We start from the raw sequence: 18,052 nt of genomic DNA, 5'->3' as shown, positions 1-18,052 counted from the left end.
TGTTCATAAACAATGGTGTCAGGACTTTTCATCTTGATGACACTGACACTTTCATTGACATAAATACTTGCTTTTGAGGAATGACCTATCCATTTTGAGCAAGTGACACACTTTTGCAGGTTATCAACTAGGTTTTGCAGTTTGTACTAATTGTTTTGAGAACTGCATTAACTGTTGTGCAAATGTGAATAGTGATGTGAGAAATGCACCAAAGCGACTGAGAAAAACTGTAATTGTAAAAAGGTTATAATGATGGACAACCAGTAACTGACTTACATGTTAGATGTTAGTCAAGTTCTAGTTTCACCTGGCTGTCAATTGCTGTAATAAATTTATCAAATATTTCAAGGATTCATATATGGTATTCATGGTATTATGTCCTTGACTATTTTTGACAATTGAACAGACTATTGTGCATGTGATGACTTATACAATGAAATGTCGCTGACACGTTTTGGAGCAAACAACCATTAGACTGATCAACAGTCAGTTTAGATCAACAAGATCTATTCACTTGGAAATTGTGGTAAATGTAGGCTACCTGTACTTAATCATTTGCAAAGATGTACTGAGACATTGAGACATGTACTTAGACATTTGCAATTTGATGAAATGAAAGAGAAAATCAGTTCTGTTGTGAACAATTGCCAAGTGGTTTGGAGGTTTGTCCATGTTGTTTTGAAAATGTAATTTCTGTTTCAAGAAATGAGCCAAACCAATGGAGAAAAACTGTAAAACTGTAAATCAATGGATGAAAAGTAAAGCTGCTTTTCACTTAGACTCAACAGTGCATGTGGCACATAAACCAGTTAATAATTGTACAACTAAATTCTGTTTGATAATATATATATATATATATATATATATATATATATATATATATAGCCTATATTTATTTTAACTTTTAATATGTTGATTGTTAGAAAACATCTTGTAAACAAGTTCCAAAAATAGCTAAATACTAGCTAAAATGTATTTAAAAATATAGTTGCAATCATAACATAGATAATTTTAAAGTGTAATGAAAGTACTAAAGTAGAAGTAAAAACAGCAACAATGGCAAAGTGTTTCCTTTGCAAGTCAGGAAAAACAGATGTGGTGTAATATCCCATTTTGACCGCACGATGGCGATACATGTACAGATGTGCCGTAAATTATCCAAATTCAATGTCCCGCTTTTAAAACAGTGAGATCATCGTATTTTATGATTTTTTTTTCATTAATTTATTTATTAATTCATGTAGATGACACCGCTGCCTCTTGTCACACGTTTTTACACCATTTGGTCTAGCCTATTTTTGAGGGTATGTTTATTTTTTTTTTTAAAACAGTTTCTATAAATCAGTGTTGTTTTAGTATAATTTTTATACTCGGCTATTAGCTTATTTATTAATATGTTGAATTAGCTTTCATTTTTAAATTATTATTATTATTATTTTTAAATTGTACTAGTTTTTAAAAATATTTTTATAGCTTTATTTAATATTGCATTAGCCTAGCCTACTTCAGTACTTCAAATTAAACATATTACAGTTAGTTGCGAAGGCAACATTTCTAATTTTCATTTAGGTTTCTACGTTTTTCATATAGGCTAGTATTTTATTGTATTTCAGCTTTCAATTTCAATTACCGAGAACTATTTTAATAGTTTTAGTTAACAACAACTAGCCTAGCTTACCATAATGTCTCGACTACAAATATCTTTCATTATGAGATCGGTTTAGCTGGTATTTATCAAATGTTCAGCCAGACACACATTAATGGTTCAACAGTTTAGAGAGCTGCGATCCATCCCTTTTCTCCTCCCCTTACTCGCTGTGTGTTTGTATCTCTGTTTGACTGAGAGCAGGAGTTCATCAATCCACTCCAAACGCCTCGAACAACGCACGAGCTGAACGGAAGGGAACTCGAGCGTGAGCCGTGACAGAAGACCATAAGACCAAATAACATGAACTCACGTTGACTTGAATCGTGTCTACGAAAATGAACGGCAGATAAAGCCCCAGTACAAGCTGCATCCCGATGCCACTTCAGCACCTGGAGGAAAAGGTAATGCAGAACCATTCTTCCCAGCTCTTCTGTACTGACTGAGGTCATTGCCGTCAGAATTATTTCAACACGCTTTGATTCACATATAAAACGCATATTGTATAGTTACAGGTTTTATATGGGAAAGATGTAAGTTCACATGAATGCATTATCAATGTAAACCGTTTATTCTTACAATGTTAAGTATTATACTACAGTTAGTTTCTGATGAAAATAATTTTAGGCTTAGGCTGTAACCTTGAGTGATTTTGTTTTATAGTTGTTTTTTATCAGAGGGCTTATCAGCACGTCCTGAACCTTGCTCTCCTGTCCCTAAAGATCTTGCATTGGAGAGGCTTTTTAATTATCACGTGCAGTAATTGCCTACTGTCCACCCACTCAGTTCTGCTCTTTAATCATCCGCTCTCTCTCTCTTTTTTTTTTTTTTTCCTGAATGCAACTTTCTTCTTTTGTGATAAGACCTTCCTCACCATTACACAGGGCAATTAATCAGATCTGCTGAGTTAGTGTGTGAAAGGTGGGAATGATTCTAAGGTCTCTTAGTGGATGTGCAACTATTTGCATTTCTAAATCTTTTTACAAAATTTCAAATTTGAATTGAAACAGTCAAGAATTCTGCAGCTCTAATGTGTAAAATTCCCATTTGCTTCCATTTCAGATTTCAGGATGTCATTAAGTCTTATTAGATAACCTATGCCAAAAATCATGCCTTGTCAGGATATAGTTTGTCAAAGTCAGCATCAATAGCTCTCAACTTTGAGCTTCAAATATACAAGCTGTCAATTAACTAGACATGTCTCTGCAGGTGCATTTTTATATCACGTGAAAATGTTTCGCAGCATGTGTTCTTGAGCAGAGCTCTTTTGAGTCCATTGAACCTTGAGGAGCATGTGACAGATCAGCATGCTGACTCGCCATGAAGTCTCCATGCTAAAAGTGAGAGAGAGAGAGAGAGAGAGAGATGAATTGGACTTGACATATTAAAAATCCCTCCACTTGGTCTTGGTTGACTAGAGATCAGGTCAGTTCAATGTCCACGTCAGAGATGGTGACTGAGTAAGCGGTTGGCTTAGACACACAATCCTGTCTCTCGCAGTAAGGAATGATGTTTTTCTTACATGTAGACCTCTTTCTCCAGCTCTGTGTTTACACACCTTTAAAAAGCCATTTGCCAAGACGTCTAATGGATCAGTAATAGCCATATGTACATTTGAAAAGCAAGAGTGTGTATGTAAGCTCTTTATGATTGCCCTGTTTCTTTGGAGATTATTATATGTGCGTGCATGTGTGTGTTTGCATAAATACTGAACACACTCCTTCTATCTTCCCCAGATGACACCTGAAGATCTCAAGAACTAGCTGGGAACTTTTCAGATCTTCTTGAAACTCTTGTAACCGACTGTACGTTTAGACAGTCTTATTTGTATCATACAATCTATTATTTCGATGGCATCCTACAGTCCTGCACCGACAGAAGAGCCGTCCCCAGAGGTATCGAATGGAGACCTGAAGGCAGGGGGCTCGCAGGAGTCCATGAAACTGAAAAAAGAAATATCTTTGCTCAATGGCGTGTGTCTCATTGTGGGAAACATGATCGGCTCTGGGATCTTCGTCTCACCCAAAGGCGTACTGATGTATAGCGGCTCCTACGGGTTATCTCTGGTAGTGTGGACAATCGGTGGGATCTTCTCGGTGTTTGGTGCGCTCTGCTATGCCGAGCTCGGAACTACCATCACCAAGTCTGGCGCCAGCTACGCCTACATCCTGGAGGCCTTTGGGGGCTTTTTGGCATTCATCCGTCTATGGACTTCACTTCTGATCATCGAGCCCACCAGTCAGGCTGTGATAGCCATCACTTTCTCCAACTACATGGTGCAGCCCATCTTCCCGACGTGTATAGCGCCCTACATAGCCAATCGTCTGCTGGCCGCAGCCTGCATCTGTGAGTTGGTGTGTGTGGATTTGTGTGGCTGTATTTGGGAGGTGCTTTTGTAGATTATCTGTGAAGGTTTGTGTACCTCAAGAACATAAATTGATCTATGAGAGATAAAAGGAATAGTTCACCCAGAATCATTTACCCACCATTACAAAACCTTTAATTTGATTAATTTAATTGCTTCTGTGGTGTCAGTAAGATTTTTTTTTTTTTTTAAGAAAATAATACTTTTATTCAGCAAGGATGCATTAAATTGATCATTAATGCGGTTCTTATGAACTTTCTATTCATAAAAGAATCCTGAAAAAATGTATCACGGTTTCCACAAAAATAGTAAACAGCACAACTGTTTTCAACATTGATAATAATCAGAAATATTTATTGATCAACAAATCAACAAATTAGAATGATTTCTGAAGGATCATGTGACACTGAAGACTGGAGTAATGATGCTGAAAATTCAGCTTTGATCACAGGAATAAATTACATTTTAAAATAGAAAAACAGTTATTTGAAGCTTTAAAAGGTTAGTTCACCCAAAAATTACTCACCCTCATGACATTCATTCATCTTTGGAACACAAATTAAGATATTTTTGATGAAATACGATGGCTCAGTGAGGACTGCATTGACAGCAAGACAATTAACACTTTCAATGCCCAGAAAGCTTAGCCTGGGTGCCAGCCCGAACCCCGCCCACAACATTTTTTGGACGGGAAGTTCGGTCTGGACTCGATCCATTGTGGAGTAATTATGCTCGGCTTCCAGAAGGCCGAGCCAATCAAATTGCCAGGGCGGGCTTTAATCGAGGATGGACAGGCTATCTGCGGTTACGTAACCACTCACGTCATCAAACAGCGCTTGGGTTTTCACCAACGATGACTGCAGCTGGAGAAGTAAGATGTTTAGATTCCGCTATCACGTCTGTAATAAAAGAAATCGACAGCGCATTAATTTTAAAAGACGAACAAAGATCCGCAATCAAGGCATTTGTCGATGGGAAAGATGTGTTTGCCGTCCTTCCAACGCGATTCGGCAAAAGTTTAAGTACAAGTTCAACATACGTCACTTACTGCGTTGCTCTGATTGGTTGTAGGTCTATCCAATTGAGTGCAGAGGTTTTTTTTTTTTACTGGTTCGGTTAAGACACGCCCCATAATTCAAGTGCAATGGAGCAGTATCAGACTCACATTCTGCCTAGAATATGAGTATGACGAAGTCAGGCTACAGAAAGCTACTAATGTGACTAACAATTCATGTGACTACAGTGGTTCAACCTTAATGTTATGAAGCGACGAGAATACTTTTTGTGCACCAAAAAAACAAAATAATGACTTTCCAACAATATCTAGTGATGGGCAATTTCAAAACACTGCTTCATGAAGCTTCGAAGCTTTACGAATCTTTTGTTTCGTCTATCTTTTGTTTCGAATCAGTGGTTCCGATCGCGTATCAAACTGCCAAAGTCACATGAACTATTGAAATTATGAAACACTCATGGTATAACCATGTGACTGAAGCTTCATGAAGCAGTGTTTTGAAATCGCCCATTACTAGATATTGTTTCAGTCACATGAACTGTTTTAAATATGTCTTTAGTAGCTTTCTGGGCATTGAAAGTTTTAATTGTCTTGCTGGCAATAGAGGCCTCACTGAGCCATCGGATTTCATCAAATATATCTTAATTTGTGTTCCGAAGATGAACGAAGGTCTTACGGATGTGGAACGACATGAGGGTGAGTAATAAACAATTTTCATTTTTGGGTGAACTAACCATTTAATATTTCAGAATATTACTGTTTTTTTCTTTTTTTCTTTTAAAAATTTCAGCATTTTGGTGAGCATAACATTCTTGTTATAACTTTCAAAAGCATTAAACAAACCTTACTGATCCCAAACTTTTGAACAATCATGTGCTTTGCCACTCTGAATCAATTTATATTTCAGTCCGTATTTCTGCATCGACTGAATGTATGTTGGTTGCACTTCAATTTGAAAGAGTGTGTGAACAGAAGGAAGTGGGTAGTGGGTTAACATTACACAAACATAAACACAGTTGCTACATTTTCCATAGACAGGAAGAGTAAAGAGAGAATGAAGTGGCATAAAACATATGTTGAGTTCAAAAGACACTCACAAAAAATGCTGTATGGTATCTGATACCATCACTTTACTATCACATTAGCCTACTTTTTTGTAAGGGGAGAAAACGGCACAAGAGAAATATGACATCATGAGAAGTAATGAAACCCTGTCAGTATTTAATGTTAAATGGAAAAGGGAAGAAGAAAATAATGAGTCAGGCAAGTGCTGCTGATGTTGAGGGTTTATTTCACGTGATTAGTCTCGCTCAGCACAGACATGCACAATAGCACAAAAACTGCAAGCTGATACAGAAAGTGACAATTGAACTGGCAGTTCTTCAAATGCTCCGGAATTTTGAAATCTGAGAAAAAAATGTTGTATCACTTCAAATAATCAACACATCACATAATGTAGATCAGTGGTTCATCTAGATCAACCCTGGTCCTGTGGCCCCCGAACAACACACATTTTAGCTGCGTCCCAATTCAGAGGCTGCATCCTTTGAATGCGGCCTACAAATGCGTTCTTCTTTCCCTGGGCCATGAAGGATAGAAAGAGTGGATCCTTCGCAACCTAGTCTATCCCAAGATTCATTGTGCGCCAATGACAACTGGATTTTTCGAGAGAGTTGTTTTGAAAGTTTTGGGTTTCATCTTACCCGAATATCTAACAATACAAATGTTTTTTTTTGTTTTGTTTTTTTAAAAACAAACTTTATAAAGCAGTTCAAATTTTGACTTGATTTTACAAAGATGCAATTTTATTGATAGTTTATGCTCTTTATTATGTACATAAATGGACCAGTGTTGGGGAAAGTTACTTTGAGAAATGTTGTTTTGAGAAATCAAAAAACAAATGTGATGTTTAACTAAAGTCATTTTTTGTTTATTAGTACGGTTGAATTGGATCATCGAAGGTCAGCAGCAAAGACATTGGTTAATAAAGTAAGATTAAATGGGCCCGGTTTCACAGACAGGGCTTAGATTTATCCAGGATTAGGCCTTAGTTCAGTTGGGATATATAAGTAGCTTTTATAAACGTGCCTTAGAACATTACTGTTTTTCATTTTGAGACAAAACAATGGCACTGACATATTTTAAGATATGTCAGTACAGGTTGCTTTCAGTTAAAACAGCTCAATCCTGCATTTTAGTCTGGGACTAGACCAAGGCTTGCACCCGGGGGAAAGTATATTTGTGTTTATCATATTTAAGAGATTAGTTCCCTTTAAAATTAAAATTAGCCCAAGCTTTACTCACCCTCAAGCCATCCTAGGTGTATATGACTTTCTTCTTTCTGATGAACACAATCTGAGTTATATTAAAAAATATCCTGACGCATCAGCTTTATAATGGCAGTGAATGGGAAACAACAAGTATGAAGCTCAAGAAAGTGCATCCATCCACATCCATCCATCCATCATAAACATACTCCACATAGCTCTGGGGGGTTAATAAAGGCCCTCTAAAGCAAAGCAATGCGTTTGTGTAAGAAAAACATCCATATTTAACGCATTATAAAGTAAAATATCTAGCTTCCGCCAGACCGCCTTCCGTATTCAACTTACGAAAAAAGTGTAAAACTCTCACAATTCAAAGCGCTTACGCTACGTCCTACACCTTCCATATACAACTTAGGAAGAAAGTGTAAACTGCCGTCGCGTCAGTTATGCTTTTTTTCGTAAGTTGAATACGGAAGGCGTACTTTTTACTTTATAACATGTTAAATATGGATGTTTTTCTTACACAAACGCATTGCTTTGCTTTAGAGGGCCTTTATTAACCCCCCAGAGCTATGTGGAGTATGTTTATGATGGATGGATGTGGATGGATGCACTTTCTTGAGCTTCATACTCGTTGTTTCCCATTCACTGCCATTATAAAGCTGATGCATCAGGATATTTATTAATATAACTCAGATATGGATATTTTTCTTACACAAACACATCGCTTCAATTCAGAAGGCCTTTATTAACCATGTGGAGTACGTACGTTTATAATGGATGGATGTGGGTGAAAACACATTCTTGAGCTTCATACTCGTTGTTTCCCATTCACTGCCATTATAAAGCTTGGATATTTCTTAATATAACTCTGATTGTGTTCATCAGAAAGAAGAAAGTCATATTCACCTAGGATGACTTGATGGTGAGTAAAGCTTGGGGTAATTTTCATTTGAAAGTGAACTAATCCTTTAAATATTGCAGTTTTGCATAATATTCTGAGTTTGCATTTCATGGTTTTTATTCATTTTGAGGAATACTGAATGTTTTTGTGCAAGGGGACTGGAGAGGCGTCAGTCAATACATGGAAAAACAAGGAACTTGAGTTACTTGTTTGAAAAAGTAACTCAGATATTTTGCTGTGCGTTACATGAAAAAAGTAATCTGATTACGTAACTCACGTTACTCGTAATGTGTTAAAACCAAAAAGGCACAAGGTATTTTTAGACTGAACCCTGTTTTGTTTTCAGACAGTTGAATAAAACTTTCAAAATAGTCCAGTACAAACATTACTGCTGCTCATCAACAGCACATGTCACAGTTGCTAGGCAAGAGCAGTCCTCCATAGGCTAGACCATCCCATTCAACAATGCTTGGTTCGAAATTTGCTTTGTCTGGCTTTTGAAGTCCACGTTCTTTGAAGCATACAGCCTCTGAATTGGGACATGCTTTTTTATGCCCCCCTAATCAACCACACCTGATTCAGGTCATCAGCTTATTACAGAGACTTCATGACCTGAAATAGGTGTGTCAGACAAAGGAGACATTTAAAATCTTAGAAGCGGAGTAAAAATGATTGACTTTCATATACATATTACACCCGCAAATCTAAATTAAGTTCATCAGAGTGCAACACACATTTCATTGAGAGAGAGCACGCTTCATTGAGAGATAAGAAGCATTGCCAAGAACTTGCTGATTTCTGGAAGGTAAAGTCCTCCTGATTACCAATCTTGCCCATATGACTAATAGCTAATGACAGCTCAGTATGGCATCGAGCCAAAAGGACATTGAGAGAGAGCGAGAACAATAGTTGTTACAGTAGACACATGTGGAATCTTTTGATCTCTTTCCTTACAAATACAATGTGTACTTTCTTCCGTGTTTATTTCTTTTCTAAGGGACAATAATACAATGTTAATATTACTGGTATTTGTCCTATAGTAATAGTTCACCCAAAAATGAAAATTCTGTCATCATTTGCCCATGTATTTCCAAACCTGTATCACTTACTTTCTTCTGCAGAACACAAAAGAAGATATTTTGAAGAATATTGGTAACTAAGCAGTTTTGGTGACCATTGACTTCCATTGTATGAACAAAACAAACAACAAACAAAAAAAAACACTTTGACATTTCTCAAAATATCTTTTTTTTTATGTTCCACAGGAATGTCAGACCAGTCTACTCTGGGTGAGTAAATGATGACAGAATGTTCATTTTTGGGTGAACTATGCCTTTAGGTATACTAAATATTTACATTCAATCATCAAGCCCATCTGAAATAAAATTTAATGACATAATAACATGGACATATTCTACAAAAAAAAGAAATATCTTCCTGAGATCCAGAAAAAAAAAAGTTTTAGTATCTTTTTCACGTCATTACGTTGTTTAGAGCATAAGAAACAATTTTTTTTTTTTTTTTTTTTGAAAAATTATATTGTATTCATATATTATGCTATGTCCTCTGTAGTGGACACCAGGACTAAGTTGTTTAAAAAATAAAATGACATGTATAGGCAAAAACAATAGGATTTTTTTTATTCACCAATCAATTTTTACGCTTCAGGATTTACGCTTTATTATTTATTTATTTTTACCAAACTTTGTTTAAAGATGATTCTCAACTATGTTATGAAAGATATAATGGAATTAATTGATATACCATTTTACTTTATGCAATATGTGGCTAAAATAGACATACATGTGTTTTCCCATTCAATACAATGCATTTATACACTGTATCTAATTTGCATATTAATGTATTCTTGGGGAAACGTGATGAAAAAAGAAGTGTAATAATGGGAGTAATAATTGGCAACATTTTTTTATAATAATACCTAATAATTAATAGGAATATTGATATATAATTTATTTCTCTATTCACTTGTTGTGTCTCCCAAAATGCCTGATAAACATGATTTAAGTCCTGGTGTCCTCTACAGTGGACATGCATTAAATCAATGTCCTGTTTCGTAACAGAAAGTAATATTTTAATTTGAAACCCCATAACATTTTACTGAGATGTTGATTTATGACAAACAATTTGAAAATTAGTCAGATGTGATAATAACAAAATATTATATTTCCATAAGCGTGTTAAATTTGATCACTAAATTAATGTCAGCCATATTTAAAGACCAAGCAGAGGGAGTGGTCATGGTGAAACCTCAGAATGTTTGGTATCTCTGAAAAGCCCTGAATGTGCTTAAAACTGACATGTATGATGTCAGAGAAAATCACTAAAATATAATGTCCACTACAGAGGACAAAAGTCTATTCCTGGGTTCCAGGAGGATATTCACCTTAAAAAATGAACATTCTTTTATCAATTACTCAAGTTGTTTTCCATTGTACATTCATTGTAAAAGATGAACTAAACATACAGGAATGAGACGCATATCTGCCTATCGTAAGCAGAGTGAGACTGTAGATTAGAAACGGGCGTGCGAGCAGTTTATGAACTTGAGGCAACATTGATAGCAGCCATAACAGATAAGATGAAGTCAGAGTAAAACTAAAAAAATATTTTTTTCAGAAATGTGAGCCAAAGGCAAAGGACACAGGAAGGGATTGTGTATTGTAGAATTGTAACATCTATATCTATATATATATATATATCTATATATATATCTATATATCTATCTTTATATATATATATATATATATATATATATATATATATATATATATATATATATATATTCCCCAGTTTCCCTCATTGTTTAATAGATCAGACTGTGACTGTATCTTGTAGGAGTTAGTCATGTGACACATTGCTACTTCCTCTTTGGTGTTAACACAAACTGCCCACTCTGACTCTCAATTTCAGTTCACTTTCCACTGGTTTATTTTCTTGTATGAATGCACCATCAAGGGGTATTTGCAGTATAAAGTAATACAAATTTGCTTTCATTCTGAATGCAATATCAAAGCACAGGTGCTTACAGCTGGATTTTCTGTATGACAGAAAAAATGCCCCACTCACACACGCAAACTTTAGTGCTGTCCTAAGCTCTTTCGCTCCTTGCAAAACAACCAGCAGGAGTGCTAGAGTCAGCAGCCCTGCTTCCTCAAGCCAGGAAGACTACCTTACAAAAGACACACACATTATCACACACACACACAAACACTTGCTCACACATTCCCTTTGTCTGAACCTCCCACACAAATCAAGACATTTCAGGGTCAAAACAAACTGACCCCTGAAGATCATTGATCCTTTTGGAAAACAGGGGAAGACCATATCTATTTCATGTTATTGCAATGATGTTGTGACTAGACTGACTCACAAGAACACCCATGTGGCACCTTAAAGGGATAGTCCACCCAAAAATCATTTATGGACTCTCAGTTCCATTCCCATTGACTTTCATTGACAAAAATAAAATAGCAGTCAAATGAAACTGTTAGGTTATCAGCATTCTTCTTTTGTGTTCAGCAGAAGAAAGAACAGCATACATGTTTGGAACAACATGAAGGGGGAGTAAATGATGACAGAATTTTTGGGTGAACTATCCCTTTAAAGCCTAGAAGATATCGACCTAATGCACAAAAAACCTGTGCAAGTCACCTGAGCTCCCTAACAGAATACATTATAGTGTGATGAGAATGAGCGTTTCATCTTGACCTGTGTTTGTTCTGTAGGCTTGCTGACCTTTGTGAACTGTGCCTATGTGAAGTATGGAACACGCGTTCAGGACATCTTCACCTATGTAAAGGTCCTCGCTCTCATCGCCGTCATCATCACTGGCCTGGTCAAGATATTCCAAGGTAAAGACACTACAAGAGACTTTTTACACCTGTATAATGTTTGTAACTACTTGTGTCTGTATGTACACAATATAATTAAATCATGCTGGTTTATGTGTGTGTTTGTTCCAGGTTACACGCAGAATTTTGAGGGGCTGTTCTCAGGTTCATCTCGGGATCCTGGTGATGTGGCTCTGGCATTATATTCTGCTTTGTTCTCCTACTCTGGATGGGACACGCTGAACTTTGTCACTGAGGAGATCAAAAACCCAGAGAGGTATCCATCCATCCATCCATGACATGCTCACCTGCCTACCTGCTAAATGCCTACTATATATATATATATATATATATATATATATATATATATATATATATATATATATATATATATATATGTATATATAGTATGTAGTGTTGTCAAAAATATAGATTTTTTGATACATGCATATCTGAAATGCTTCCAATACTCAATTTCCGCAGAATAGATACACAGTATCAGCTGTGCTTTCTCGCTCTCTCATCCGACACACACACAGCCGCCTCCCATCACTCACTAGTTTCATTTGCTCCGGATGAATATTGTTGGTGTTACAAGACTTGAATTTCAGCATGGGATAATTTTACTAATTCCCGCACATTTTGTGCTCATACCCAAAGTGTGCGCACATAAAGCGTCCTCTCAGTACTAAATTACACTTACTAAAATACACACAAAATAATGTCAAATTAAAAAAATCTATATATCTATCAAATAAAAAATAGATAGCTGAGTTTACCTGTTTTTTGATTAACACAATTTTCTAATGTCTAATTGAACACAGCAAACATGTGATTTTGTCACATGCTTTTTTGTGGGATGTTCTGGTCTGTCATGTGACAAGAGCTACTCTTAAACCCTCCTTCCTACAAACTATCCAAGCACTTCTCCATTTGGGCATCTGGGTAGAAGTAACTATTCTGTGTTATTAAGGCCAGATGAGCTGTCATTATTACAAAAAAAAGAAAAGAAGATAATCATCACCAATATACAAAGAATATAGAACCATCTTCTGCCACTGTCCAGCAGAGTTTAACTCCAACTTGCCTCAACACACCTGCCTGCAAGTTTCTAGTATGCCTTGTAGTATGCTTATTTTCTTCTTTTTTTCTCTCTTTTTTTAACATGTGGACATGTAAAAAACAAACAAACAAACAAAAAAAACATTTGTCATAAATAGACATAGCATTTTGGGGTGGGGTGGGGGTTACAGAGCTTGGAGAGTTGTAGACTGTTTACAGGCCAGGTATTATATGCACATTAATACCTTCTGCTGCCCTCTGGTGGTTGAATTTTTTTTCCTTTTCTTTTCAGAAATCTCCCACTGGCCATTGCAATTTCCATGCCCATTGTCACAGTGATTTACATTCTTACCAATCTGGCATACTATACAATCCTGCCAATCCCTGCCATCCTGGACAGTGACGCTGTGGCTGTGGTGAGTATTCATTTCTGGTGGTAGTCAATATTGTTGAGAACATTTTTTAATTGTTTTTATTAGATTTAGTAGTAAGATTTTTTATGCTTTTGAAAGAAGTCTCTTATGCTCACCACGGCTGCATTTATTTGATCAAAAATATAGTAAAATTGTGAAATATTATTACAACTTTAAATTAATCGTTTTCTATTTACATTTTTTTTTTAAATATAATTTATTCCTGTGAAGACACAGCAGCCAATAAACCAGTCTGCAGTGTCACACGATCCTTCAGAATATGATGATTTGCTGCTCAAGAAACATTTCTTATTATTATCAAAGTTTAAAACAGTTGTGCTGCTTAATATTTTTGTATATTAAAGGTGCCCTAGAACTTTTTTTTTAAAAGATGTAATATAAGTTTAAGGTGTCCCCTAAATGTGTCTGTGAAGTTTCAGCTCAAAATACCCCATAGATTTTTTTAAATAAATTTTTTTAACTGCCTATTTTAGGGCATAATTAGAAACGAGACGATTTCAGGCTGTGGCCCCTTTAAATCGCGCGCTCTCTGCCCCCCTCCCAAGCTCTCAAATCTATCATTGCATAAACAAAGTTTACACAGCTAATATAACCCTCAAAATGGATCTTTACAAAGTGTTCGTCATGCATACTGAATGCATGCGTCGGATTATGTGAGTATTGTATTTATTTGGGTGTTTACATTTGATTCTGAATGAGTTTGTGGCTATGCTCTGTGGCTAACTGGCTAACACTGTTGGAGAGAAATTTTTAAAGAATGAAGTTGTGTTTATGAATTATACAGACTGCAAGTGTTTAAAAATGAAAATAGCGACGGCTCTCTTGTCTCCGTGAATACAGTAATAAACTATGGTAACTTTAACCACATTTAACAGTACATTAGCAACATGTTAACGAAACATTTAGAAAGACAATTTACAAATATCACTAAAAATATCATGTTATCATGGATCATGTCAGTTATTATTGCTCCATCTGCCATTTTTCACTGTTGTTCTTGCTTGCTTACCTAGTCTGATGATTCAGCTGTGCACATCCAGACGTTAACTGGCTGCCCTTGTGTAATGCCTTGAACATGGGCTGGCATATGCAAATATTGGGGGCGTACACCCCGACTGTTACGTAACAGAGAGATTCGCCTGTTCTTCGAAGGTCTTTTAAACAACTGAGATTTATATAAGAAGGAGGAAACAATGGAGTTTGAGACTCACTGTATGTCATTTCCATGTACTGAACTCTTGTTATTTAACTATGCCAATATAAATTCAATTTTTAATTCTAGGGCACCTTTAAAATATTATAAATATCTTTACTGTCACCTTTGATCAATATAATGCATCCTTGCTGAATAAAAGTGTTATTTAAAAAAAAAAAAAACTTAACTGACCCAAAACGTTTGAACAGTACAGTACAAAAAATAAAAGAGAGAAAAAAAATGACAGCGGTTCTAAGCTGCGATAAGCTTGAATCATGCTTTGCCTATTCTACCGAGTTCCTGAGCTAATTAAAGTTTTTTTCACAGACATTTGCAGACCAGGTATTTGGGTATTTTAACTGGACAATACCGGTCGCTGTCGCCTTCTCCTGCTTTGGAGGATTAAATGCATCAATAGTGGCTGCATCAAGGTGAGTACTATCACATGTAGCATAATCAGTGTCATTATTGCCATCTGATCCACCACATTATTCCCTCTCAGGCACCATTTTCCTTCTTAACTTCAATCTCCGCTCATTTCTCATTCACGTATCTCCTCTCAGGCTGTTCTTCGTGGGCTCCAGAGAGGGCCACCTACCAGACTACCTGTGCATGATTCACGTCACCCGCTACACCCCCATCCCTGCCCTACTCTTCAATGTCAGTTCCCATCATCTCCATTCGTGTGTCACAATTCGCTGTTTTATATATGTACTTGTGTTCTGTTTCAATCCTTTTCATCGATATAGTCCATAAGTCATTGTGTCTATAAATCTAAGTGTAGTATTCTCAAATGTCTTTTTGTGTGACAGGGTGCTATGGCTCTAGTGTATCTGTGTGTGGAGGATGTCTTTAAACTGATCAACTACTACAGCTTCAGCTACTGGTTCTTTGTGGGTCTGTCTATTCTGGGACAGCTGTACCTGCGATGGAAACAACCAGACAGAGTGCGACCACTAAAGGTAACCACACAAACCAGCATCTGTAAATAAGTGAGGAAGCTAAATCCAACACTTGTTGAAGGGATATTTCTATTCATACCAAACCACTGCAACATTAAAGTGTTCCTTGTGGAAGCCTGTTTGTGTCTCAGAGTAAAAATCAAAATTTAAACAGGTAGCTCTTTGTGAAATAATGATTAAATAAATGAAATCCATGATATCATATTTTTAGTGATATATGTCTTTCTAAATTGTCTTTCTAAATGTTTCGTTAGCATGTTGCTAATGCACTGTTAAATGTGGTTAAAGTTACCATCGTTTATTACTATATACACAGAGACAAGAGCCGTCGCTATTTTCTTTTTTTAAATACTTGCAGTCTGTATAATTCATAAACACAACTTCATTCTTTATAAATCTCTCCAACAGTGTGTAATGTTAGCTTTAGTCACGGAGCACCATCAAACTCATTCAGAATCAAATATAAACACCCAAATAAACACTATATTCACATGATCCGAAGCATGACTGAGTATGCATGACGAACATTTTGTAAAGATCCATTTTGAGGCTTATATTAGCTGTGTGAACTTTGTTTATGCAATGCATTAGAGTCGTCATTTTTTTTTCAAGTGTCATACCCGTAAAAGGAGGTCAAAACAAAAGCATGGGCAGATGGGGTGAAAAATACGCTTTTAAAAATAAGTATATATTAATTTCGGTGCTTAAAGCATTTAGTACCCAAAAGTTACCAATTATTATACTTTTTGTTAAGATCGGGTTCATACAGTATCGACAAACCATAAGTAGGCTATTATCAGTATTTATCACTTTATTTTAGATTTAGGCTTCACAAATATATCACAAAATCATGTTTTTTGTCTCAAACGTGGTTTAATTAGTTGACAGTTAGTTACTACGTTATGAGCATTGAAATACTATTTGCTTTGTGCAAGACAAAAAATTCCTTGAAAAAGTTTGCGCACCGGAAGTCACTGAATAATAATTCGCACAGTCTAAACTCTCATTCATCTGACCTTTTTTCTTTTCTTTTTTTCCAGCTCAGCCTGTTCTTCCCAATTATATTCTGCCTCTGCACTGTATTTCTCGTGGTGGTGCCTTTATACAGCGACACCATCAACTCGTTAATCGGAATTGGTATTGCCTTATCGGGAGTTCCAGTCTACTTCCTGTGCTGTCATCTACCTGCCACACGTAGGCCAATGTGGCTCCGCAAGTTAATTGGTATGTCTTCTAATAGTGGTTGTAGTTGACAGGGTCAGAACAAATTGCTAATATTAACGCATCTATTTTCATACCCTTTTCACCAGCATCTGCAGGTATACTCATTCAGAAAGTGTGTTTCTGTGTTCTTACTGAGATGGACATCGAGGATGAAAAGGCAGAGTAGAAGAGGACGATGCACTGACAAGAAAACTGTGCTATATCTGGAATAAATCTGGACATGCAATACACAAGCTGCTCGTTTTACACTGGTTTACACAATTATCATTTTAGATTGATCAGATATCATGTGAAAACTTCCCCGCAAATCAAAGCAAGTCCTGTATATTTATTGGAAATATTTATGTAGATTAACTGCATTTTGATCGGTTAAATGCTGGTTTTATGGGGAACAGTAAACTAACTCCTTTACAGACCGGATTAAGCCAGGATTAAGCCTTAGTTCAATTAGGACATTTAAGTAGCTTTTATAAACATGCCTTAAAAAAACATTACTGGTGTTCATCTTGAGACAAAACAGTGGCACTGATATTTTAAAATATGTCAGTGCAAATTGCTTTCAGTTAAGACAGCTCATCTGGGACTAGGCTTAAGCCTTGTCTGTGAAACGGGGCAATAACGTGCGAAGAAACTACCTTTGGACTTGGAGATTGTTGCAGGGTTTGGTAATGATGAAATGATAGCACTGATAACAAAGGTATTATTTAGAGACATTTGTACCATTGCTTTGAGACAGCTATAAACCTAAATCTTGCACATGTTAATTGAACATAAATTTAGATGCTTGTACACTGAAAGTCTAATGAAATATCTTGTATTTTGAAGAAAGGAATTGCCACTACAGCATGTTTTATCTTTACAGGTTTATATCTAAATATCAAAAGCAGTATTTTCATTTTTTTTTGTAAAGACAAAGGCAGTGTTATTATGGATTTGTGATAAATAACTATTTGAATAAGACAAAAAATAAATAAAGGACAGACAATGCAAAACCTATGTGTGCTAATCATGAGGACATATAATGAGGATCATAATATTTTCTGTCATTCTATTTATGTGCTTTGGATGGCAAACTATAAGAAGGAGACACATTTGTGTGTGTGCATGAATAAAAACAGCTCTTCAGCA

The 18,052-nt window shown here is 36.1% G+C and overlaps 1 protein-coding gene across 4 annotated transcripts; it reads left to right on the top strand.

The window, feature by feature from the left end:
* Positions 1-1,830: 1,830 nt before the first annotated feature.
* slc7a7 (solute carrier family 7 member 7) lies at positions 1,831-17,930 on the top strand. Of its 4 annotated transcripts, none has more exons than XM_067399649.1 (10): positions 1,831-2,049; positions 3,382-3,991; positions 11,943-12,068; positions 12,180-12,324; positions 13,402-13,525; positions 15,066-15,169; positions 15,302-15,398; positions 15,551-15,700; positions 16,741-16,924; positions 17,011-17,930. In XM_067399649.1, exons 2-10 carry the CDS (start codon positions 3,496-3,498, stop codon positions 17,088-17,090), a joined length of 1,506 nt encoding a protein of 501 aa, XP_067255750.1. In that variant the 5' UTR covers positions 1,831-2,049; positions 3,382-3,495; the 3' UTR covers positions 17,091-17,930. The 4 variants fall into 4 exon arrangements, with proteins under 4 accessions (XP_067255750.1, XP_067255751.1, XP_067255752.1 ...); XM_067399650.1 differs by lacking the exon at positions 1,831-2,049 and adding an exon at positions 3,038-3,144; XM_067399651.1 differs by lacking the exon at positions 1,831-2,049 and adding an exon at positions 3,137-3,276.
* Positions 17,931-18,052: the final 122 nt, after the last annotated feature.

This window comes from Chanodichthys erythropterus, chromosome 11, assembly GCF_024489055.1.
Source record: "Chanodichthys erythropterus isolate Z2021 chromosome 11, ASM2448905v1, whole genome shotgun sequence".
Classification (NCBI taxonomy): domain Eukaryota; kingdom Metazoa; phylum Chordata; class Actinopteri; order Cypriniformes; family Xenocyprididae; genus Chanodichthys; species Chanodichthys erythropterus.
Note: the sequence above shows the minus strand (reverse complement) of the source record. Positions and strands in the feature narration are given on the sequence as shown.